The sequence below is a fragment of the Tripterygium wilfordii genome, chromosome 22 (assembly GCF_013401445.1).
Source record: "Tripterygium wilfordii isolate XIE 37 chromosome 22, ASM1340144v1, whole genome shotgun sequence".
Lineage (NCBI taxonomy): Eukaryota > Viridiplantae > Streptophyta > Magnoliopsida > Celastrales > Celastraceae > Tripterygium > Tripterygium wilfordii.
The window spans coordinates 5,402,553-5,426,248 of NC_052253.1; the positions used below are offsets into that span (position 1 = coordinate 5,402,553).

At 36.8% G+C, this 23,696-nt stretch overlaps 4 protein-coding genes, 1 long non-coding RNA gene and 1 pseudogene across 5 annotated transcripts; 3 read left to right on the forward strand and 3 right to left on the reverse strand.

The window, feature by feature from the left end:
• Positions 1–1,220, reverse strand: LOC119991434 (annotated as a pseudogene).
• Positions 1,221–2,857: 1,637 nt separating this feature from the next.
• On the forward strand, positions 2,858–4,236 carry LOC119991344 (endochitinase-like). The gene is made up of 3 exons (XM_038837702.1): positions 2,858–3,356; positions 3,522–3,663; positions 3,740–4,236. Exons 1-3 carry the CDS (start codon positions 2,954–2,956, stop codon positions 4,131–4,133), a joined length of 939 nt encoding a protein of 312 aa, XP_038693630.1. The 5' UTR covers positions 2,858–2,953; the 3' UTR covers positions 4,134–4,236.
• Positions 4,237–6,092: 1,856 nt separating this feature from the next.
• LOC119991346 lies at positions 6,093–7,304 on the reverse strand. Its single transcript, XR_005466214.1, has 2 exons — positions 7,070–7,304; positions 6,093–6,483 (listed from the first exon to the last, which is right to left on the reverse strand). It is a non-coding gene; the product is annotated as an uncharacterized LOC119991346 (long non-coding RNA).
• A 5,955-nt stretch (positions 7,305–13,259) lies between these two features.
• LOC119991345 (endochitinase-like) lies at positions 13,260–14,684 on the forward strand. Its single transcript, XM_038837703.1, has 4 exons — positions 13,260–13,345; positions 13,487–13,818; positions 13,972–14,113; positions 14,205–14,684. Exons 1-4 carry the CDS (start codon positions 13,275–13,277, stop codon positions 14,596–14,598), a joined length of 939 nt encoding a protein of 312 aa, XP_038693631.1. The 5' UTR covers positions 13,260–13,274; the 3' UTR covers positions 14,599–14,684.
• Positions 14,685–19,477: 4,793 nt separating this feature from the next.
• Positions 19,478–21,830, forward strand: LOC119991435 (cytochrome P450 71D9-like). The gene is made up of 2 exons (XM_038837788.1): positions 19,478–20,359; positions 20,596–21,830. Exons 1-2 carry the CDS (start codon positions 19,478–19,480, stop codon positions 21,226–21,228), a joined length of 1,515 nt encoding a protein of 504 aa, XP_038693716.1. The 3' UTR covers positions 21,229–21,830.
• A 506-nt stretch (positions 21,831–22,336) lies between these two features.
• LOC119991935 (F-box protein AFR-like) lies at positions 22,337–23,650 on the reverse strand. Its single transcript, XM_038838492.1, has one exon. It carries the CDS (start codon positions 23,478–23,480, stop codon positions 22,404–22,406), a length of 1,077 nt encoding a protein of 358 aa, XP_038694420.1. The 5' UTR covers positions 23,481–23,650; the 3' UTR covers positions 22,337–22,403.
• Positions 23,651–23,696: the final 46 nt, after the last annotated feature.

Consider the following 23,696-nt stretch of genomic DNA (forward strand, 5'->3'; position numbering starts at 1 on the left):
CTAATGATTGAGGAGAGAGATTCTGGTTTTGATCAAGTGCTTATACAAGCATTCAAGTCCCTGTTCAAAATCTTGAATGCACAACTCCAAGCGTTTGATTATATTCTGCACATTATTCGTGTCTTCAAATTTGCCTGCTTTGTGGCCATTGAAGAGCTATACTGCAGCATCCACATCTTCAAATTAATTTTCTTTTCTTTGTTCTTCCTCACATGCTATTCGTTTAGGCTTTCATAGTTTGGAGGGTTTGACCATCCACAAAAGCTGTGATGCCTTTGGCCCTGATATGAACGACAAGAAGGATTCAAGCACATTGAGAGCGTCTGCTTCCACCTCTTCTAGCATTGCAATAGCCTGCAGGTTATTGTTAATGGGAAAGGACCTTTCACTTTCCATACCCTTCAAGTTCCCGAACCTTGTGTATCGCATTCTTTACCACCTTTCTAGATGCTAAGTTGTCCTTAACCTGACTTGTAATGCCAATTTCACGGTCATGTCTTCTGCGCAGGGCTGATTGAAGTGCTAGTGCGGATTCCTTTCTGCAACAAGGCATCTTTAGCAGTGCTGCACATATCCAAGGGGCTTAGAGATCCATCCAACTGCTCATCAACCCAAGTCTTGCTCTGATTGTTGAGTGAGGGGTAAGAGAAACAAGTTGTTGACACAATCATACCCAATTCTTCTGCGCAGAACTGATTGATGGCCACCTGGTTATTTGATGTGATATTGAAGAAATTGAAGAGGTGGTGGCCTCAGAGGCCCTTAATCTTCTCAAATGGTCCTCAAATTATGAAGTGAAAGGGTATATTTCTCTGCTTGGAAATGAAAAAAGGCTTAGAAGCTGAATTTGTTGAATGCAGTCTCTCCAACTTGCCTCTCTGCATGCATCTGCTCAATATATATTCTTCTGCAAAGTGAGAGAGACATAAGGAATCTCTTTGCGTCACTTGGTAATTAAGTAATGACAATTCACATGATTTGGGTTTAGATCTGAAACAATATTGCAGCTATGTTTACACTATGTCTCCTCCCCCCACCAGGTGCCCCAACTCATCCATTTCAACTTGTATAATGTGACTTTCTGCCCAAGAGTGGTGTTAGCAACAATGGAAGACTGTATTTTTAATTGCAAATGTCTCCTTCCCACGAGGCTCGGATGATTTCAGATCAAGTTTATAATAATCTTTGAATATCAAGTTTGCCTGAGATATTAATGAACACAGGTTTTTGACCCCAAGCTGCATTGCAGAAAAACAAGAAAATAATCTATGTTTTAGACCAGATGGACATTGCATAGAAAAGATCATTCGCATGTTTCTAAGGAGTTGGCCGGACTAAGAAATATGGGCCAAACTCAGCCCATGGTAATAATATATTGAAGCCCGATCCAGATCCGTGGGCTTAGGATGTGGTTGATATAAAGTCTAGGCCCACTTTTGCTTATTGAATGAAAAGCATTCTCATTTTGGGGTTTCTTCTCCTAAATGCCTCATATCCTATGCATCTCTCATTTTTGAGGTTTTTTTTAAAATTATAAATCCTTCACTTTTTTAGGATTTTATTTTTCTATAAAGCAAAACAAAAGAAATGCATCCATAATCATTTTTTATTTTATTTTTAAAACGGAAAGAGGAATATGAACCCTAATCACCAAGTGATATACATCATTTTTACCACTCCAACTAGTGGCTTGGGTGTACATCCATAATTAGGTGAGCATCTATATAACATTACCTATAAAAAAAGAGAAATATATACAAAATAAATAAATAAGGGACATTCACTATTTTGTTTCTCCTCTTAGTTTTTGTGTGGTTTTTATGAGTTTTGATTATATAGGGGCACCTTATCCTAGAATGATTTCTGAATAAAAATATCTATGCAATTATTTATGTCTACATAGCCCATCTCTTCACCCACACTTTACATCCTCTTTAATTATCTAGGGCCTCTTTTGACTAGTCATGGATGGAATAAACCATCAATTCGAAAGCATATGCGATATAGGATGCCTAAATATTTATTAGGACATGTACAATGTATATGACCTCTCCTCTACAATTTTTAATTGCATGTTTGAATATTTGATCCAATAGCAAGAAGATTTTTTAATATCCTTTTAACGTATGAGAGTGATATTAGTCTACGTGTGTTTTTTTAATAAATGATATAGTCTAAGGTTTGGCCAACTGAAATCTATTGACATTTATGGAGAACAGACAAAACAATTACATATGCCACGGAAGACTTTCATACTTAAAAGGACATTAAAAAATCTTCTTGACGATCATATAAGTGGAACAATGTGATCACAGGAGTATTACTCATAATGAGAATCAAACTCAATACCTTCCAAATCTATATAGTTTACTCCCGAACAAATTCACTATACCCAAAACCCTAAACCCTAAAATCACAAATGACAAACCCCTTAAAAGGTTTTAGAAGATAAGGCATTAAAATCTTTCAAAGCCCCACTTTTCAAGTCTAGCTGGCCAGATGGAAGTCAATGCAATTAGAGTCTTTTCACTCCAACTTTAAAATAGTGGATATACATTACCTAAAGCAAGACAACTAGGATAGAAAGGAGAATGCAAAACTGAATTGGTGGTGTTTGAATACCAAACGAGCTTAATGATAGCCTTCAATGGACTCATATAATGTTTATTGGGCATGTGTTGGTAAATCTCGCAAGGTAGCGCGTGCAACATTGACAAAAGTAAAATTCATTTTCTGTTCCTAGGACAGCAATCATGGCATCAAAAGTCCCCGCCGCCCACATGCGACTTCTTTTTTCCTCAAAATTTCTGTGTTCGTTCGGAATTAATGAGTATAAGATAAAGCTAATTGAACAGGTCATTTACAAACAATCCCTCCTCTCCATATCATTGCCTATAAATACCAAACTCTCATGCTGCAAAAACTCAAATCAGAAACATAAAGTGAAAGAAAAATGAAGATCTGGGTACTCACAATTGTGTCTCTATTGTTGTCCTCCTTGGGCTCAGCTGAGCAATGTGGAAGGCAAGCTGGTGGTGCCTTATGCCCTGGAGGCGCTTGTTGTAGTCAATATGGTTGGTGTGGCAACACCAATGAATATTGTGGTGAGGGCTGCCAAAGCCAATGCAGTGGCAGCAGTGGTGGCGGTGATATTGGGGGAATCATCTCTAGAGACAGGTTCAATGATATTCTTAAGCATAGAAATGATAACGCTTGTCCAGGGAAGGGATTCTATACCTATGATGCATTTCTTGCAGCTGCCAAGGCCTACCCTGCATTTGGCACCACTGGGGATGATGCAACTCGTAGAAGGGAGATCGCTGCTTTTCTCGCACAAACTTCCCATGAAACTACTGGTAATTAATCATCAATTAACTTCTATTCTTGCTGCACAATTTTAAAATTACAAAAACAGAGATTCTTAGAGTAATGATGCAAATGGCCAAATGGGTGAGGCATTTTGTCGAACACTTGATACTCCATAACTTTCATTCACAATATCAAGCATTACTCTTGTGCAGGAGGATGGCCGAGTGCTCCTGATGGTCCTTATTCTTGGGGGTATTGCTTTGTTAGGGAGCGAAACCCACCATCCAGTTATTGTGATCCCAAATATCCATGTCCCAAGCAATACTATGGTCGTGGACCTCTCCAACTCTCATGGTAATTTATACGAACAGTTTATGTGCACCGAATTGTGTTTGTACTGGTTAATGACTAAATTAGGTAACTTGATCAGGAACTACAACTATCAACAAGCTGGGCGAGCCATAGGAGTTGACCTGATAAACAATCCAGACCTTGTAGCCACTGACGCTGTTATATCCTTCAAGACAGCAATTTGGTTCTGGATGACTGCACAATCACCAAAACCTTCCTGCCACGATGTGATCACAGGAATATGGAGACCCTCTGGTGCCGATACAGCGGCTGGTAGGGTTGCAGGGTATGGTGTGATCACAAACATCATCAATGGAGGGATTGAGTGTGGTAAGGGTCAGAATCCTCAGGTGGAAGATAGGATTGGCTTCTTTAGAAGGTATTGCCAGATACTTGGAATTGGCACTGGTAATAATCTGGACTGTTATAACCAAAGGCCTTTTGGGTCTGGACTCTTGTTGGACACCCTGTAACTCTCCCTCCACATAACCCAAACAAGATGATCTCCATGTTGAGATCATCTGTTTTATGTGATGAAAATAATAATAATAATAAGTGATTTCTGTCTTAATTTTATTCTTCTGACTTTTTTTTATTTGCTCTTTGAACATCTTATTATATTGACCTAAACTCGGGTTATCAGACTTGTATGCACATAAATTTCTCATTAACGACATGATAAGTTGAGTCGAAACCTAACGTGTGCGCACACGAAATTTTATTGTTCGACATTGATATGCCTAAATATAAAGCCAAGTATGTGACCCCATTTGCAATAAAAAAATTAATTTCTTGAATTACTTTTAGTAAGGTTTGGTGAACAGAGATCCTTACATTTAATTTGATGGAAAAACAAACCAAAAAATTGCATGTTGCATGGAAGACACAAAACGATGGGTTAAACTCAATAACCATATCCCAACTGCAGCAATCATGTCTCTTGAAAGTCCCTGATGAATACCCGTCATAAGGGATAGGGCCAAGTCTAACATCACAAATTTGATCCTAACCCTATTGAAAATCAAAATTGATAGTAGGAGATTTGTCATCCCTTATAAATTAGACTCCAAATCAATCTATTTCTGATTTGAGATTCTCATCAGTTCCCCAAACCCCACAAACATATATTATTATATCTTGAGAGATTGTTCTAGGTACTAGTAGTTAGTTTAGTTTTGTTTTTATGTACTAAACTATTGCAGATAAGTTTACAAACGAACGCCCTAAAACAATCTTACACGAGTAATTGTACGTAAGTGTTGTAATCGACTTCGCGATTAACTTGACTCCTCGTTGAGAGATGCAAACCGATCTCAAGTTCATGAATGCACGCACCTTCGATCTACAAGGATCTCGAGCTCAAGAAGATACTCTTGATCCCACAAGTCTTCGAGCTCATAAAGACAGTACTCTAGAGTCCAGACCCCACAAAGATCTCTACATCTCTAAAGAATGCTACGAATGGAAGGGGTTCTCTCTCTAGAATCTTGTAAATTCATCAACATCAAATCTTGACAAACTGACCCTGTCTCTGCTTTTGCTTTTGGTTTTGGTCTTTTGGTGCGATCGTGATGCTGTCAGATAAGATGGACAATACTTACCGTTTTGCTTCTTCACAAATGGGCCCTTGTTACTCAAGATGGGTCTTCATCTTATAAGCCTTTTAGTTGTGTTTAGTTAGGCCCATATGTTAGGGGCTACTTAATTCAGTTTAGTTTATTACATATAATACATGTAATTCAAATATGGTCTGTCCCATCAAGTTACCATTTGATCTTCGTATCCTGTATATATTTGTCTTGTGTTTACAGTCAGGGCTGGGCATGGGTTTGGGTCGGTTGGTTATGGGCCGACCCGACCAACCAACAATTCCAAATATTAAGAACCATTATCAGCCCGACCTTTATGGGTCGGGTGATGGTTGACAACCAATTTGTCGATTGCGAAATGGGTTGTTTGTTGGTAACAACCGACTCCATACCTGCTTGAAATACCTGTGTGATTGTGTATGTATTAAAAAATAAACACAAACTTAAATTACTTAATGGTTAATCCTCCACATATCCTGATAATGACATGCATATATCATATAACATCAAATTTATAATTATCCAAAAAGAACATTCTAATTGTTAAAGACTTCAACTTCAAGTAATCAACTAGGTAACTAATCAAGAATTCAAGATTCAAGAGAATAGAGATTAATGAATTAATCCATTCAATTTCAAGAATTCACATCAACTCATATAGTTATCATTTATCAACCAGTAAAGCACTAAAGCATAAGCAATTGATATTTGAGAATCAGTGAATCATTGCCGTGCAAACTGCAAAGCAAAAATGTAAATTTCAATCATCCAAAATCCAATTTCAATCCTAGACTTCCAGTAATCAGTCCAGACTTCCAGCCAAATGCAATTATGTTACGCAAGTAATCACTAATCAGTAGCTGTAGTTCATTACCACAAAAGAGAACATTTTAAGTTTTTAACAACTTAACTACTCAAGCATCGTTAAACTGTTAAACACGACAACCACTGCTACATAATCCACTAATTAATCCAGTAGGACTCCACATCCATAGTTCCACTCCCACACTCCACACTATCCGCTCTCAAAAGTCCAATCCAATAGGTAGTTGTAGACTTGTAGTTGTATTACACATGGGAAATGTGAATGAGTTTGGACAATTAAACTTAAATCCTTAATGTAAATATGTAATGACAAGATCAAATCATCAAAGTGGCAACTACTATATATATACTTACAATTATCAAAGTGGCAATCATAAGTTGAGTCACACTAGCTCGTCACTTCGTCATTCTATAATATAATTCATAGGAAAAATGAGCATCAGAAGTATAGAACAAGAGTACAGATTACACTTAATCACTCATTATTCATTAATCATTAGAGTCCCAAATGCCAAATATTGAAATACATACAATTCCACATCTGCAGAATGGAAAGAATGATGATGACTCTCATCCCATGTGACATTGTAATTAATTATTTCAGGTCTTGTTTTAGGACACAAACACAAAAATGGAAAAAGATTACAAACAAAACAAGCTTAATTAATAATTAGGACCAGATATGTATATTAAGATAAATTGCAACATTTGATCCCCTTTTGACCAGAGTTGGCCCATGAATCTACAGCCATATATAACATCCTTCCATTTATGGCGTAGGATTTTTACAAAAGCAGCAGCATTATTAAACTATAAGTCTATAACTCTAACAAACACACAAATGAAGTTCTTTTGAGACAGCCCATTCCTAATCTTCTCTCTCAAGAAATAAAGAATTAAATCATTAATCCATGACTTATAATTATATAACAAGAACAAGAGCTACAGACAGACAAAAAGCAACAAATGATGGGCCGGTTGTTGCCAATACTTACTGCAGACCTGTGGTGCCGTGTTGTGTGTTGACTGTTGCGTGCTGCTTGCGAGACTGAAGTTAAGTGTGACAGTGCGAGTTGCGAATTGCGGACCTGTGGTGCTGCGTGCTGCCTTCGAGAATGAAGTTAAGTGATCAAACCTTCACTAAGTTCACTGTTTTTGCGGAGTTCTATTGTTCTAGGGTTATGCCGTTCTAATGGAGCAGAGGATTCTAGAAGACACGATTCAATTGAATTATTTGAATCAATTTTATATCCAATTGGACTATTGAAGAAGAGGCTTGGGCCCAATTACCATTTGAACAATTGAACTTATGAAATAAACATTGAATAATGAATAAAAAGTTTACTAGTTGAGTAGTTGGGCCAACATATGGGCTTTAGGCCCAATTTCCATTTGAAAGTCGGTTGGTAGATATTATAGGCCAACCGACAGTTGGGCATTTTAGGAACCATTGCCCGACCGACATATGATGGGTCGGTTGTCATTATCGCCCTGACACCCTGGATCGGTTAATGGTTGATTATCGGTTGGTCGATAATGGGTCGATTGACTGATAATATTGACCATACCCAACCGTAGTTATCGTCTGTAACCAGGACAATTGAATAACATCACATGTGTTTAGTTGTTTTTTTTTTTGAGAAGACATGTGTTTAGTTGTTAACTCTCTCCTCTTTTTCTTCTTCTTCTTCTTCATGCTATCTTCTTATCTCTTTATTATGTAGTTTCTTTCCCTGCAATTCATAGGTACTCATAGTTACTAGATAATTTTTATGTCTTCAAATGTTCATACTATGGTAGGGCTGTGCAAATGGAACCGAAAACCGGATCAAAACCGGTAATCGGATCGGTTTGGATCGGTTAGTTGACCGAGTTTGGTCAAACGGTTTTAAAAATCGAAACCAACTGAGTTAAGTCAGTCCAAATATGGTTTGAAATTTTTGTAACCATCGATTAACCGGACCGGACCGGTATATATAATATATAATATTTAATACTATAATGTCTTTAAATATGAACCATTGATATATAATATATAATTACTAATGCTATCTACCATTAGATTAAGTGATTAACTATGAAATATTAACATTAATATAATATATATTATTTAGAACCTTTAGTTGTATACTACTTTATTACTCTGTCTGTTTGCATTTGTCCTTATCCGCTTCTTCTCCCCTTTCCTTCTTAACTATGCTGCAAAAAATTTTCTTTAGAAATTAGTACTTTGAACAAAAAAAAATTCAGATTTGAGGCTTGTCTACATGGACTCATATAGCCCACTTCTTGGCATTATTCAAAACCCATCGCGATATGGTAACAATTTATTTATATTCTGTATTTATATTAATCAGTTCTCTCTCTTTTCCAGAATTCAAAGTTGCAAATAAAGAGTGTTTTACCTTGCCTTCTTTTTTATGATTTTTATTTGGGTTTGTTTTTGAGTTGAAAAGACTCAAGCGAACGTGCAATTGTTTGAAAAGAATTAAAGAAATATCATTCATTGAGATTTTTTTTGAAACATTTTTATCAATCCTTTAAGATTTGCTTACAGAATGAATATTTTACTAAAAACCATAACGAGACCGAAACCGAACTGGTTAGTCGGTTAACCGTAGTAACGGGTTTCGATGATTTTGGATTGACTTTGGTTTTAGAAAATACAAATCTGTAATTTCTAGATTGGTGATGGCTTGGCCTCCATGGTCCGGTTAACCGGACCGTGCACACCCTATACTCTGATTCTTTCAAATGATCAAAGATGGTCGTAACTCACTGATTTAAGTGATTATGGGGTATTTTGTTGGTGTTTTGAGAGGGAAATGAGGGTGAGATTAATATATTATCTTGTTTGGTTGAGTTTTGAAGGGTGGAATCTCAAACTCATTCCACCTTTTAGTCTCCACAAAAGAGAATGCATTTTGATGTGTAAAAGACTCTTTTACACTTGTTATAAAATATTATTTTATTTTCTAAAAAAAGAAATAAAAGGGTAATATGGAAATTATATTATTAATATTCTCACACTCATGCTCACTCTTTATTTCATACCAAACATGATCATGCTCATCCCATACTCATCTCACACTCACCTCATCTCCTCCTCATCTCATGCTCACCTCTGACAATTATGAACAAAATGTCCGGTTAGAGTGGCATCCTTGGATCATTGAGAGTGGGTTTGGTGAACGATGCCATCTTTTTTGGGTGAGGGGACTTCCAAGAGGCCACACAGACACACTTGAAGGAATCTCTTCCTTTTCAAACTTCTCTTCCACTAATTAATGCTTTAATTTCCATTAATTGTTCTCCTAGCAAAATTGCTTTACCAATGTGATTGGAAACGCCCCGATTATACCAAAATTAAAGATTTAGACATGTATGAATGTTGGGGTTTTTACCCCTACTAGTGATGACAATTTGAGTGATCAGGGATTATGTGATGATTGCTTATTATATAATATATGCCTCATTTGTGTTTGTGTACTTCTGCCTGAGTTTATGCAGTGACGTACCCTTAGATAGCCTACTACACTGGACGGTTTCATATATCTTGATGTAGGCTATACTAGTTGTTCTTCTAAATCAGAACAAACACGGTCTAAGTATTCCTGTTCAGCAGTGATGTGGATCAGGATGGTTATGGGCTATTGCGGCTTCAGTAATAATACTAGAATAGAGTTGTCTTTAATTAGAACTTTGTCTAGGTTTTTAATTAAAGGAATACTTGTATTGTAAGTTTTCTAGTTTCGATTTTAAGGAAATTCCTTAAAATTAGATTGTGTGAATGAAACCAACTTAGAAAACTTGAATCTTAGAAGATTTGAAGTCTAAGGCAATTAGGGTTCTTGGAAGACTATATTCTTGCCATCTAAGACTCTCAACTCACTGAAGTCAGTGCACAAATACAAAGCAGTTTGTTTCAAGCTTCGGAGTTTTTTATTTCATGTGTTTTGACAGTTGGAGAAGAACCCTAGCGTGAGACATCTCTTGATGGAGTGGATCACTTATTGGTGGAGTATCATACAACTTCTTCTAAACTTGGATGCTTTGGTTGCGGTCAAAGTTTGAGCAGCTAACGTAATTGTTGTGTCTTAGGAAATATACGCAGGATAGTTGATGTACTAAGGTGTCTTAGGGCTAGATTCTTTGTAATCTTTATTCATATAGTGGATTGTTTTCGAGGTTGATCGCTTGATGGACTCGAGGTTTTTCCTTACTAGAGTTTCCTCGTTATTCAGGTGAGTTTGGTTGTTATTTGCTTATTCCACAAGTTTCATAATATTTGACTAACGGTTCTTGAACAAGAACATACTCTTAATGAAACTTTGACTGCTATAGTCAGGAGAAAAAAAGGATCTCCTCTTGGTTCCCATTCCTTGTCATCCCAGTATTGGAACTCACACAAGAGTCCCATGGAAAATAAATTGAGAGTTTAAGTGAGTGATTGGATCCAAGCTCATAAGCCATGGTTTTACCAGGGCCATAAAGTGCGAGAATCCAACAAAAACATAATTTTTATTTTTTGTAACTTCTAATCAACCCCATGATCATCAAGGGCTGTTACTATTCCAAGGTTTTGAAAATCAAATCAATCATCGAATTGGAAAATTTATTGATTTATGATTCATTGGTTCGACCGGAGTTGGATCGTTCAATCGATTCAACATTATAAAATATTAAGTAGGCAAAATGTCACAAACATTCCTTGTGGTTGGGGTCATTTTTACATGCACCCCCTCATTTTGAATTTGTAAGAATTGGATCCCCTATGGTTTCAGTTTGGCTCATGACTGATCCTTCCGTCTGGTTGACTGTCATTGACTAATAGGGCTCAAAACCCTCCGTTTTGTAATTTTTTTTTTCCATTCCATTGACAAAACGACATCGTTTTGACCGAGAAAAAACTAAAAAAACGCAATTTCAATACAAAGTGGTCCCAAAACAGTCTGTAACATAATATCAATAGAAAGTGGTCTCAAATTAAAGTAGATCTCAATACAAAGTGATCCCAAAACAGAGTAAGTAAACATGGTCCCAAACCAGAGTCTTAAAACATGTACCATGTTAAACATGTTAGTTGTCTGGTTCGATTTGCCGTGTTGAATTAGTGGATTGGTTTTAGTGCATTTCATGGTTTGTAAAATCAACATTGGTTACACACAACATGACAAAAGCGTTGAGCCACTACACCTAATTCTGCACGGCAAATAGAACCAGACCACTAACATGTTTAACATGGTACATGTTTTTAGACTCTGGTTTGGGACCATGTTTATTTACTCTGTTTTGGGGCCACTTTGTATTGAAATTCTGTCTTCTTTGATCTATTTTAATTTGGGACCACTTTCTATTGATTTTATGTTACAGAATGTTTTGGGACCACTTTAACATCAATAATTAATTAAGGTACTGGTAGATCATAAAAACCAGTAACGTTTTCATTTCATGTGTTTTTGACAATTGGAGAAGAACCCAGGCATGAGACAGCTTTTGGTGGAGTGGATCATTTATTGGTGGAGTATGATACAACTTCTTCTAAACTTGGATGTTTTGGTTGCGGCCAAAGTTTGAGCAGCTAACGTAATTATTGTGTCTTAGGAAACATATGCTGGATAGTTGATGTATTAAGGTATCTTAAGATTAGATTCTTTGTAATCTTTATTCATATAGTGGATTGTTTTCGAGGTTGATCGCTTGATAGACTCGAGGTTTTTCCCTACTAAGTTTTCCTTTTTATTCTAGTGTGTTTGGTTGTTATTTACTTATTCCGCAAGTTCCATAATATTTGACTAACACTTCTTGAACAAGAACATACTCTCTATGAAACTTTGGCTGCAATAGTTAGGAGAAAAAAGGATCTCCTCTTGGTTCCTATTCCTTGCCAGCCCAATATTGGAACTCACACAAGAGTCTCATGGAAAAGAATATGAGAGTTTAAGTGAGTGATTGGATCCAAACTCACAAGCCATGGTTTTGTCAGCCATAATGGGCCATAAAGTGAGGAGAATCCAACAAAAACATAATTTTATTTATTTTTTAACTTCTAATCAACCCCATGATCATCAAGGGTTGTTACTATTCCAAGGTTTTGAAAATCGAACCGATCATCAAATGGAAAAATTTATTGGTTTATGATTCATTGGTTCGACGGGAGTTGGATCGTTCAAATCGGTTCAACAATATAAAATATTAAATAGGCCAAATGTCATAGACACCCCTGTGGTTGGAGTCATTTCTACATGCACCATCTCGTTTTGAATTCGTAAGAATTGACCCCCTATGGTTTTAGTTTGGCTCATGGTTGGTCCCTCCGTCTGGTTGATTGTCATTTACTAACGGGGCTCAAAACGCACAGTTTTGTAATTTTTTTCCATTCCATTGACAAAACAACATCGTTTTGATTAAGAAAAAACTAAAAAAAATGCAATTTCAATATAAAGTGGTCCCAAAACAGTCTGTAACATATTATCAATAGAAAGAGGTCCCAAGTTAAAGTAGAAAGAAGACAGAATTCAATACAAAGTGGTCCCAAAACAGAGTAAATAAACATGTAACATGTTTAACATATTCCTATATGACATATGCTTTAGGGTTGATGGTTTATTCCACTAGGATATAACCACTGAAGACGAAGGATAAAAGATCAAGTCACAAATGACAAACCCCTTAAAAGGTTTTAGAAGATAAAGCATCAAAATCTTTCGAGGCCCCACTTTTCAAGTCTAGCTAGCCAGATGGAAGTCAATGCCATTACAGTCTTTTCACTCTAACTTTAAAATGGTGGATTACATTACGTAAAGCGAGACAATTAGGATGGAAAGGAGAATGCAAAACTGAATTGGTGATGTTTGAATACCAAACGAGCTTACTGATAGCCTTCAATGGACTAAAATATAGTGTTTATTTGGCATGTATTGGTGAATCTCTGAAGGTAGCACGTGCAACATTAACAAAAGTAAAGTTCATTTTCTGTTCCTAGGACAGCAATCATGCTATCAAAAGTCCAGGAAGCCGCCCACATGCGTCTTCTTTTTTCCTCAAAACTTATGTGTTTGTTCGCAATTAATGAGTAAAAGATGAAGCTAATTGAACAAGTCATTTATAAACAATCCCTCCTCTCCATATCATTGCCTATAAATACCAAACTCACATACTGCAAAAAACCCAAATCAGAAACATTAAAGTGAAAGAAAAATGAAGATCTGGGTGCTCACAATTGTGTCTCTATTGTTGTCCTCCTTGGGCTCAGCTGAGCAATGTGGAAGGCAAGCTGATGGTGCCTTGTGCCCTGGAGGCGCTTGTTGTAGTCAATATGGTTGGTGTGGCGACACCGATGAATATTGTGGTGAGGGCTGCCAAAGCCAATGCGGTGGCGGAGGAGGCGGTGGTGGTGAGCAATGTGGAAGGCAAGCTGATGGTGCCTTGTGCCCTGGAGGCGCTTGTTGTAGTCAATATGGTTGGTGTGGCAACACCAATGAATATTGTGGTGAGGGCTGCCAAAGTCAATGCGGTGGTGGTGGTGGTGGTGGTGATATTGAGGCAATCATCTCTAGAGACATGTTCAATGATATTTTTCCGCATATAAATGAAGACGTTTGTCGAGGGAAGGGAATCTATACCTATGATGCATTTCTTGCAGCTGCCAATGCCTACCCTGCATTTGGCACTACTGGTGATGATGCAACTCGTAAAAGGGAGATCGCTGCTTTTCTCGCACAAACTTCCCATGAAACTACTGGTAATTAATCATCAATCAAGTTCAATTCTTAGAGTAATGATGCAAATGGGTGAGGCATTTTGTCAAACACTTGACACTTACAACTTTCATTCATAATATCAAGCATTAATCTTGTAAAACTGCCTGCCTTACTTGATTGTGCTACCTGTGCAGGAGGATGGCCTGATGCACCTGGAGGTCCTTATTCTTGGGGGTATTGCTTTGTCAGGGAGATAAACCCATCATCCAATTATTGTGCTCCAAATTATCCATGTCTTGGGCAATATTATGGTCGTGGACCTATCCAACTCTCATGGTAATTTATACGAATAGTTTATGTGCATCGAATTACGTGCGCAGCGCAAATAATTGTCCATGGTATTGACTAAATTTGGTAACTTGATCAGGAACTACAACTATCAACAAGCTGGGGACGCCATAGGAGTTGACCTGATAACCAATCCAGACCTTGTAGCCACTGATGCTGTTTTATCCTTCAAGACAGCAATATGGTTCTGGATGACTGCACAATCACCAAAACCTTCGTGCCACGATGTCATCACAGGAATGTGGACACCCTCTAGTGCCGATACAGCGGCTGGTCGGGTTGCAGGGTATGGTGTGATCACAAACATCATCAATGGAGGGATTGAGTGTGGTCAAGGTCAGAATCCTCAGGTGGAAAATAGAATTGGCTTCTTTCGAAATTATTGCGACAAATTTGGAATTGGCACTGGTAATAATCTGGACTGTTATAACCAAAGGCCTTTTGGGTCTGGACTCTTGTTGGACGCTCTGTAACTCTCCCTTCACAAAACCCAAACAAAGATGATCTTCATGTTCAGATCACATGTTTTATGCGGTGGGAATAATAATAATAATAATAATAATAAGTGAAGGGAAATTTTATATACACATCACAAAGATACTATCTTTATACCATTTTTTTAATTTTTTTTAGTTTACATAAATATTCTTGTATACAGACATATTAACCCTTAAACTAAAAATTTAAAATAAATAATTTTTACATATTTAATTAGAGCCTACTTACACTAGAATTCTCCAAAGAAAAAAAAAAGTTAATTTTCACTTCAAGAGGTTGTAGAGCAATATTGATTTCATTGAGAAATCATAGAAGATGTAAGATGACGAGCTACATAAGGATTATACGAATAAATATCAGCTATAACTTCTTGCAAACAACATTGTTGACAATGAAAAGAATGATCATGGTGAAGTAAGTTTTTTAGGGTTTTTTTAGTTTTCTGTACGATCCACGAACTCTCACCATGTTTTTCTAGAAGAAAACAACAACAGGATTCCAGAAAAACAACACGGCCCCCGATTGTTTTTCTAGAAGAAAAACAACACAGTCCTATCGTTTTTATGGAAGAATAACAACACAACCCTATCGATTCCTGGAGAGAAAATTGGACCTGGTTTGTTGATTTTCGTTTCAACATTTTTAACACAAAATTAGCAAATGGAGTACAATTATACACACCCACTAATGTTATGTAACAATTACTTTACTAATCTTGTTCGATTTGAGAGGTTTTCAAAAGTAACATGCATATTAAATATATTTACAAATCAATGGTCTTTCCTCTATTCAATTTCCGACTGCTCGACCTTGGTCAAAATTGCAAGTCGATGCTTCTTGGTCGGAAATGAACTTTGAATCTGGTGTGGAGAATCGGTGGCAGCAATCGTCTGGACAATGGTTAAATTGATAAGAGAGTGAGGATGAATTTGGAGTAAAAGAGACAATGTGTGCATAAACTTAACAATAGAATTTCTAATATTTTACACATCAAGAGTAAATTGGTCTTTTTCTTACTTTTGTTTTCTGATTTATGTGTTTTTAGCCGTTACTTGTGCTTTTTTACTTGACTATTTAGTGAGCCTCGACTCGACTAACCGTTGAGGGTAGATTTGGTTTTGGATCAAATAATCCTGAGAGATTGTTCGTATAAGATTGTTAATGTCTCTACAACAGCTGATGGAGCGTTGACACTTTTTTCGAGTATCGCAAAAACTCAAAAGACATCTTTATTTTTATTTTTCAACAATTTGAAGAACGCCATATAAGACATCGTTTTTTGCCCAGTTTTTGCTCCTTAGTCGTTGTCACAATCGGAATCGCGATGCGAGCGGACTTACAAAAACCAATGAAGTTGCTACCAATTTGACTTGGGTTGTGGGACAATGGGACTTGGGTTATGGGCTTATGGGTTTTGTGACTTGGTTGGTGGGCTTTATTTGTTGGCTTGGGATAAGTTTGAGAATGGAGCTTATAATTTATGGGCTTGGAACTAATTGGATATTGGGACACAAATTTGGCTTGGGGTAAAGTTAAATGGGCTTTTGGCAAAAATTCAATTAGGCTCTAAATTTGGGTTTTCACAATATATAATTAAAAATAAAATGTTTAAATGAAATAAGAAATAATAATAAAATGACCTAGACAAAATCCGGGTATTATAGTCATGTTTAATTTCTTGCTTCTGTCTAGTCTAATCTCTTGTACCCCTGTTAGACCATCCCACCTGATGCCCTATTGTTCTCCTTTTGTTTGGTTGATTTACATTGTTGCTTATCAAAAAAAAAATTGAGAGCTTCAGTGGATTATATACAAGTGGTTGGACCCAAACTTACAAGCCATGGTTTTGTGAACCATAATGGGCATCCCAATTACCATTTGCGCAATAATCCCAAGTTTAGACCCGTGTAATATGGGTTCTCTCAAGGTCCAAAATATTAACATAGTATCAAAGCAAGTTAATGGGGGGTATGGTGAAGTGTTTAATGTGAACCGTACGGTGAAAGGCCCAAGTGGCTATATGGTGAATGGTTTAATATGATCCGTATAATGGAAAAGGGCGCAAATGGCCATATGAGGAAGGGTGGAGAAGGGCCCAAGTGGTCCATATGATGAAGGGCCAATGCGGTCCGTATGGTAAAGGGTCCAATGATACCCGATTTGATGGGCTCTTATGCGAGGGAGAGTTTTGGAACCCACACAAAAGTCCCACATAAAAAGAAATGGATAGTTTGATTGAGTGATTGGACCCAAACTTACAAGCCATGATTTTGTGAGCCATAACATGAGAGGAGATAGAATCCAACAAAAACACAATTGTACTTTTCTTTGCAACTTCTAATCATCCCCATCAAGGGCTGTTACTTTATCATGTTCGAGTTAAATAAGATAATGCTTGATAGTGCTCATACTTTTTCTTACATGCAAAATGCTAGTGGAAATTGTGGATGAATTAAACAATTGGTATTATATTCCTTTGGACATTGGATTTTTATTTGTTTTTCTAGGTAGAAGGTCGTCTCTTCATCTTCATATTTGGAAAAGAAAAAAAGTAGTAATAATTTAACAGCAATAATAAATTAAGGTACTGATATAGACATATAAACCAGAAAAGTTTTCATGGTGTGAGTTCTCAAATTATTTTCTCATCTTTGTATTCTAGCTCAAGGAATCTTCTTGGCAATTTATTCATTCGATAAAGATATTCGTCCAACTTGATTATACTAAACCCTAATCTAAGCTTAAACTACTAAGAACAATGTCTCCTATTAGACAAAAAAGAAAGATGATTCTTGATTTAGGTGATGTAGTAGTAATATTGTGCGGACTTTTGATACAAAACGGACAATATTGATTTGTAGTGTTTATACTGGCCGAACGATATTGATTTGTTGTTTTTGGGCTGAATTTTCTGACACATTTAGATGATGATGGAGAATAAAATAATCCATACGGTGATGATCATAAGTATGACAAATAACATGTTTTTTTTTTTTATAATTGTTTTAAATTAAAATATAATTATATGCATTTTGAACATCATACATGTAAATAGCAAAAATTGAACCTAACAGATGTTACAATAATTTAAAACCTGCATATATGCTAAATCTCAAACATTTTACCAAACGAAGCATTGATTAGTATTAATTATCTGGCATTTATTGATTTTTTGTTTTAATTCATCAACTAATATATAAAAAAATATTGATTGTTTACATATCATTTCACACTTAATTAATATTAATTAGCCGGCGTTTCTTGATCGTGATTGTAATTTGTTGTTTTAATTCACCAACTACTATTTAAAAAATAGTGACTGTTTACATATCATGATCTCAATTAATTAGTTCGATCAATAATGAACAATTTAATAACCATTCAATCATGATCTCAATTAATTAATTCGATCAATAATGAACAATTTAATAACCATTCAATCTAGTCAGCCTAGTCATTTTTTTTTGAAACAAGAGAGACAATTACAAAAATGTTGGTAACAAAATAGAATTATATATTTAAGATGCTTTTGGGACAACCCTATGCATGAAGGTTTTCAAGAATCTCTATATATTATTATTTGTTGGAGACATAAATTATTATGTTTTGGAAAAAATGATAATATTTCATTGAGATAATTTGTGTATAAAATATACATCAGGGTAAACAACTAAGTTGAATTAGTCCGGAATACAAGGAGCAGCTGAAATACAAAATTAATTTAAAATACAAACTCAAATACATTTAAGTCTAAACTAAATCCTAACAAAATTACACCAGATGTGATCTTGAAATACGAGTCCCCTTGAGATGATAGAATTCCTTTGTCTGTTAGTATAAATTATCCAATATCCTTGACATCATGACCATTAAAAAAGAAAATTTATATATATATCTCGTAGTTACTATCCTTTGATTAGGTGTGTATTGAGAAACTAATGAATACCTTTCGTTTTCGGATAAGTTGGGTTGAATTCTAGATAGACTCGCAATGCCCACAAGCCCAAACACATTAAAATACGTCTGCTTTGGATCAAAACTCTCACGAATTGGCCCAACGTCATTGCTTAGGTTCAGAAAACCGATCTTAATGCGTTAGGTTGTCGGTTCCCCTTATCTATTGCACTTCTCCCTTAATTTTTCCAATGGAAGATCTTATCAAAAGCACATATCCATGAATTGCGAAATCCTCGCAAATCACGTGGTAGGTGAATATATATGTGGAACTTCATGTGTGGCCTCCATAGGAATCGGATCCACACAACTATAGAGAAGGAAGACTGTTTTAATTATTAGATTTTGAGCTGATTCTTGAACAAATATTTTCGTGCCAGTATCAAAATTCAAACTATTTAATTCAGAACTTCAGGGAAGTACACTGCTCATCAAGAAAAAATAATAGTTCTTAATCCGTCAATGCTAGGTCATGGATTCGACTTATTTTGTCGTCATGTGAAAAATTTCTATGTGCCCAGACCTTATGGTCCGAGTTTAGACTCTTATCGGATGTACAAATGACAAATCGGATGTGCAAATGACCAAAAATGTTTGAGATCACAGTCATCCCAATAACCAATCTTGATCATTGATTGATGTAAGTGTAAGGATCCCACAAAATCTGATGTGCATCAAACAAGGGACATGATTGATTACTGGGATGACTGAGATCCTTTTTACTGAGATCCCTAAACTTGTATGGTATCATCCTCGATTACCAAAAAACAGTGTCATGGCCCACACATGAGAAAAACAATATTAGATTATCGGTCATAATTGCATATAATAAGTTGCATCGTCTCAAACATCTATCACTAATCTTCTTTGTCACAATTCAAATTCCTCTTTACTTGGTCCATGGAACTCCAACCTTCCTCCTTATTCCCAATCCTTGTATGTTTCGTCTTCTTTATTTTCATGGCGATGACAATAGGGAAAAGATCCAAATCGACCTCAAACCTACCTCCCGGGCCATGGATGCTACCTCTTGTAGGGAACCTTCACCAAATGGTTGGCTCTCTACCCCACCATGCTCTACGCGATTTGGCAAAGAAGTATGGACCATTTGTGTATCTACAACTTGGACAAGTTCCTACTATTGTTGTTTCTTCGGCAGAGTACGCAAAAGAAGTAATGAAAACACATGACATTAAGTTTGCCACAAGACCTTATAGTCTTGCCACAAATATCATATTCTATAACTTTAAAGATGTTGCATTCGCGCCATATGGAGATTACTGGAGACAGATGCGTAAAATCTGCACAATAGAGGTCTTTAGTGGAAGAAGGGTTCAAGCGACACGACCAATAAGAGAAGAAGAGACATTGGAGTTCATTAAATCCATTTCTCTTAAGGCGAGGTCAAAAGTTAACCTCAGCGAGATGTTAACTTGTTTATCGTTTGCAATAACATTGAAGGCATCATTTGGTGGGAATAGTGAGAGGCATGGAGCATTTCTTCCACTTGTAAGAGAAGTAATCGAGGTTATCGCAGGTTTCAGCCTAGCTGATATTTTCCCATCCATAAAGTTCTTTCATATGATCAGTGGGATGAGGACTCGACTTGAGAATTTGCATCATGAAATTGATCAGATACTTGAAAACCTAATCAATGAACATAGACTTAACAGGTCAAGAATCGATTCTAGTGATGCTGATAATTTTTTAGACATTCTCTTGAATCTTCAGGAACACGGAGATTTCACCTTTACAACAGACAACATCAAAGCAGTTGTATTGGTACGTATCATATCTTATTCACATCTTGCATGTTATGTTTTATCTCTATAAAGCTCTACAATTTGGCTCTAGCTGTATTAAAAATCTGTTATAGACTTTACTAATAAGATTGAAAAGTAACAATTACATTCAACAAACTGCCGTTGTTTTTAGCAAGTCTTGTTAATTACCTTTTTTTCCCTTTCCCTTGGGAATATGTAGAAGAAATTTACATGTCAATTGCAATCTTTTTACAGGACATTTTCCTTGCTGGGACTGAAACATCGTCTACAACTATAGAATGGGCAATGTCAGAACTACTAAAGAATCCGAGAGTGATGGCAAAGGCTCAAGCAGAGGTGAGACAGGTCTTTGATAAAAAAGGATGTGTAGATGCAGCAGGACTCAAAGAATTAGCATTCTTGACAGCAGTTATCAAAGAAACTCTAAGGTTACACCCTCCAGCTCCATTGTTAGTTCCAAGAGAATGCAGAGAGAGATGTCATATTAATGGATATGAGATACCTGAAAAGACTCATATTATCATCAATGCATGGGTTATTGGAAGAGATCCCAACTATTGGACTGATGCAGAGAGATTCTATCCAGAGAGATTCCTCGATAGCTCAATTGACTACATGGGGAATAACTTTGAATATATCCCATTTGGTGCTGGAAGGAGGATATGTCCTGGGTTGTCACTTGGGATAGCTAACACTGAGCTTCAGCTTGCGCAATTACTATACCATTTTGATTGGAAACTCCCTGATAATATCAAACAAGAAGATCTAGACATGACTGAAAGACTTGGTCTTGCAGTTGGAAGAAAAAGTGATTTAGTCTTAATTCCCATCCCTTATAATTCCTCTGTTGTTAAGGAAAACAAGTGATGTTCAACTACATTACAACATTCTCGTTTGCTAAAACTTTACATTTTACATTGAGTAAGTAGTAGTCAACTCTAATGTTTATGTTGGATTGTTTTTGCTTTAAGTTAGAAGTCATGTGTTTTCTTTCAGTTTGCTTGTATGAGATGTCTTTGTGAAAAAATTATAGCTCGAATCAATAGAAGCTTCATCTTTTTTTCTCAGTCACCAACATGTCTTTATAGTTTCTTCTTTCCTTGTGCAAGAAACTGTATTTGCCTATTTGGTAGTACGTACGCGTCTCTGATTTCCTTGAGCTGCAGGTATCAAAGTATAATTCAATATGATCTCCTCCTGCCCCAAAGTATGGACCAACTAGACCATAAAAATGCATAATGTTGCAGAAGCAGGCCGCCTTCAAAGGAATCTCATGCCTAAATAGATATGAAGATACACTAAGTTTGATCATTGATCCTGCCTTTGCTGAAATTGATTTAATGAAATCTGATACCTCTTCTTCTTCTCTAATTGATCCCATAGCTTGCACTCGATCTTCTTGCAACCAAGACCTCCAGTGTGCAAATTTTTAACAAAATCTGTCTCCAGTATTCACCATATGGAGTGAATGTAATTATAATTTTGATCGAGGAAGACTTCAAGTTTCTTCTAGTACTAATATATATATATATATATATATTCTCTCTTGGGGTTGGGACCCCCCTCTTGCCACAATTTGCCAATTTAAATTTTCTTTAAATTAATAATTAATAAAAATCCTGAATAAAAGTAAGTATAAGTTAAGAAACTAGTCTATTTACGATTCAACCTAATAAAATCCAAGTTGGATGAAGATAAATTCAACGTAGCAGGTTTACCTAACTTGTTGGGTGATGAGTATATTTAATACACATTCCAACTAACATATATACAACTATAAATACACTATTATTATTTTATTGATCATAAGATGATCATCAATAATTATCACCTATGATATGCTAAGCACGCATTTGACCACTTGATATTTAGGGTTTATATATGATTTAGGTCCCGCAATGTTATTATATTAGAACCGTCCTAGGCATGGTCCTCAAAATATTTTAAAATTTTTATTACCTAATAATTTATGATTTTGTGATTTGATTCGATTCGATTCGATTCGATTTTATTAACTTTCCGTGAATATTATGTAACTTGCTCTAGGCATAAAGCACTTGGCAGTTTGAAGGGGATAAACTACAAAAACCTTCTGGACGAATCACAAGCTCCCACGTGACACAAAGGTCCTTATTATTTTCCCCAAATACCCTCCCAATTGCAACATTTAACCCACTTGCCACCACGTATATTTTCCCTTCCACGCTACTCACGGCGAAAGGCCTCCGTATCACATCACGAGGGAACATCTCGCCACCAACGTAATTCCACGTGTCATCATCAGGGTCGTACACCTTCAACGGACGGTCACCGTACTGTAAGACCAAGAACAGCCTGTCACCGAGCACCACACTGCCACCCGACCATCCTGCTCTCATACCGTCACTCATATCCTGCCACGTGTCATTCACGGCGTCGTATAGACAACCTCTCGGAGAAGACCTAATAGGCCACATCCACTCTTCCGCCACGTACAGTCTGTTCTCCACCACCGCTGAGTTATGTTTAGCTAACTCAGTGCGTAGTTTAGCACCCTTGGTCCACGTATCAGATTTAGGGTCGTAGGATTGGACGTCTACGAATGGCTCACTGCTTCTGGACCCACTTCTTCCGACGGCTATGATCTTATCATTCACAGTCCCCGCAGCGACGAACGATCGTGGGGCCAACACTGGTGAAGCTATTGACCATTGATTTGAGAACGGACGGTAGATACGCATGGAAGAACCAGCGAGAACGAAGAGCTTTCCCTCGTGAGGCAATGAAGTGCAGACATACTCAGTTGCACAAGTGGCGCCCGGAATGGGAGGTAAGCGGCACCAACGGCTGGATCGCGGGTCGAACACATGGAATTGAATCGTAGCCGCTGAATTGTCAAGTGCGAAAACGAAGATGTAAGGCAAAGAGAGTGATAATGCTCGCTTGCAGAGAAGGAAATAAGGGTTCGATATGGCTCTGTTCCATGAAGATGAAACGGTGCGTACTGAAGATTGTTTCGGGAATGGGAGACGAAGAAGACATAACTCCGCCAACTCGTCGGGTAATCCTGGAATTAACGTACCCAATACAGACGTCTGATCCGTCTCTTCCTTATCTTCACTTGATCCTGGGATCTCCATCTCGATTACCCAAAAACTCAAATGAAATCGATATTCGAAAAGAGTGGATTTTTTTTTGCCTTTTTGTAGAAGTGAGAGGCCTACCCTGACGGCCTGAAGAGCAATATATAATGCAACAAACAGGGTGCCTCCCTGAACAGATTTTGATTGCTCAACGACTTTGCATTTCTTTAAAAATGGTGTCTACAGAAGTGAAACGTGTACCGCTCGAATTCA

What these genes read in the sequence shown, in the direction of transcription:
- LOC119991935 (XM_038838492.1), bottom strand. Translation starts at nt 23,480, where the DNA reads ATGGAGATCCCAGGATCAAGTGAAGATAAGGAAGAGACGGATCAGACG.
- LOC119991344 (XM_038837702.1), top strand. Translation starts at nt 2,954, where the DNA reads ATGAAGATCTGGGTACTCACAATTGTGTCTCTATTGTTGTCCTCCTTG. An exon ending in AACTTCCCATGAAACTACTG is followed by an intron (nt 3,357 to 3,521) that starts GTAATTAATCAT and finishes ACTCTTGTGCAG; the next exon opens with GAGGATGGCCGAGTGCTCCT. An exon ending in GGACCTCTCCAACTCTCATG is followed by an intron (nt 3,664 to 3,739) that starts GTAATTTATACG and finishes TAACTTGATCAG; the next exon opens with GAACTACAACTATCAACAAG.
- LOC119991435 (XM_038837788.1), top strand. Translation starts at nt 19,478, where the DNA reads ATGGAACTCCAACCTTCCTCCTTATTCCCAATCCTTGTATGTTTCGTC. An exon ending in ACATCAAAGCAGTTGTATTG is followed by an intron (nt 20,360 to 20,595) that starts GTACGTATCATA and finishes ATCTTTTTACAG; the next exon opens with GACATTTTCCTTGCTGGGAC.
- LOC119991345 (XM_038837703.1), top strand. Translation starts at nt 13,275, where the DNA reads ATGAAGATCTGGGTGCTCACAATTGTGTCTCTATTGTTGTCCTCCTTG. An exon ending in TCAGCTGAGCAATGTGGAAG is followed by an intron (nt 13,346 to 13,486) that starts GCAAGCTGATGG and finishes GCAATGTGGAAG; the next exon opens with GCAAGCTGATGGTGCCTTGT. An exon ending in GGACCTATCCAACTCTCATG is followed by an intron (nt 14,114 to 14,204) that starts GTAATTTATACG and finishes TAACTTGATCAG; the next exon opens with GAACTACAACTATCAACAAG.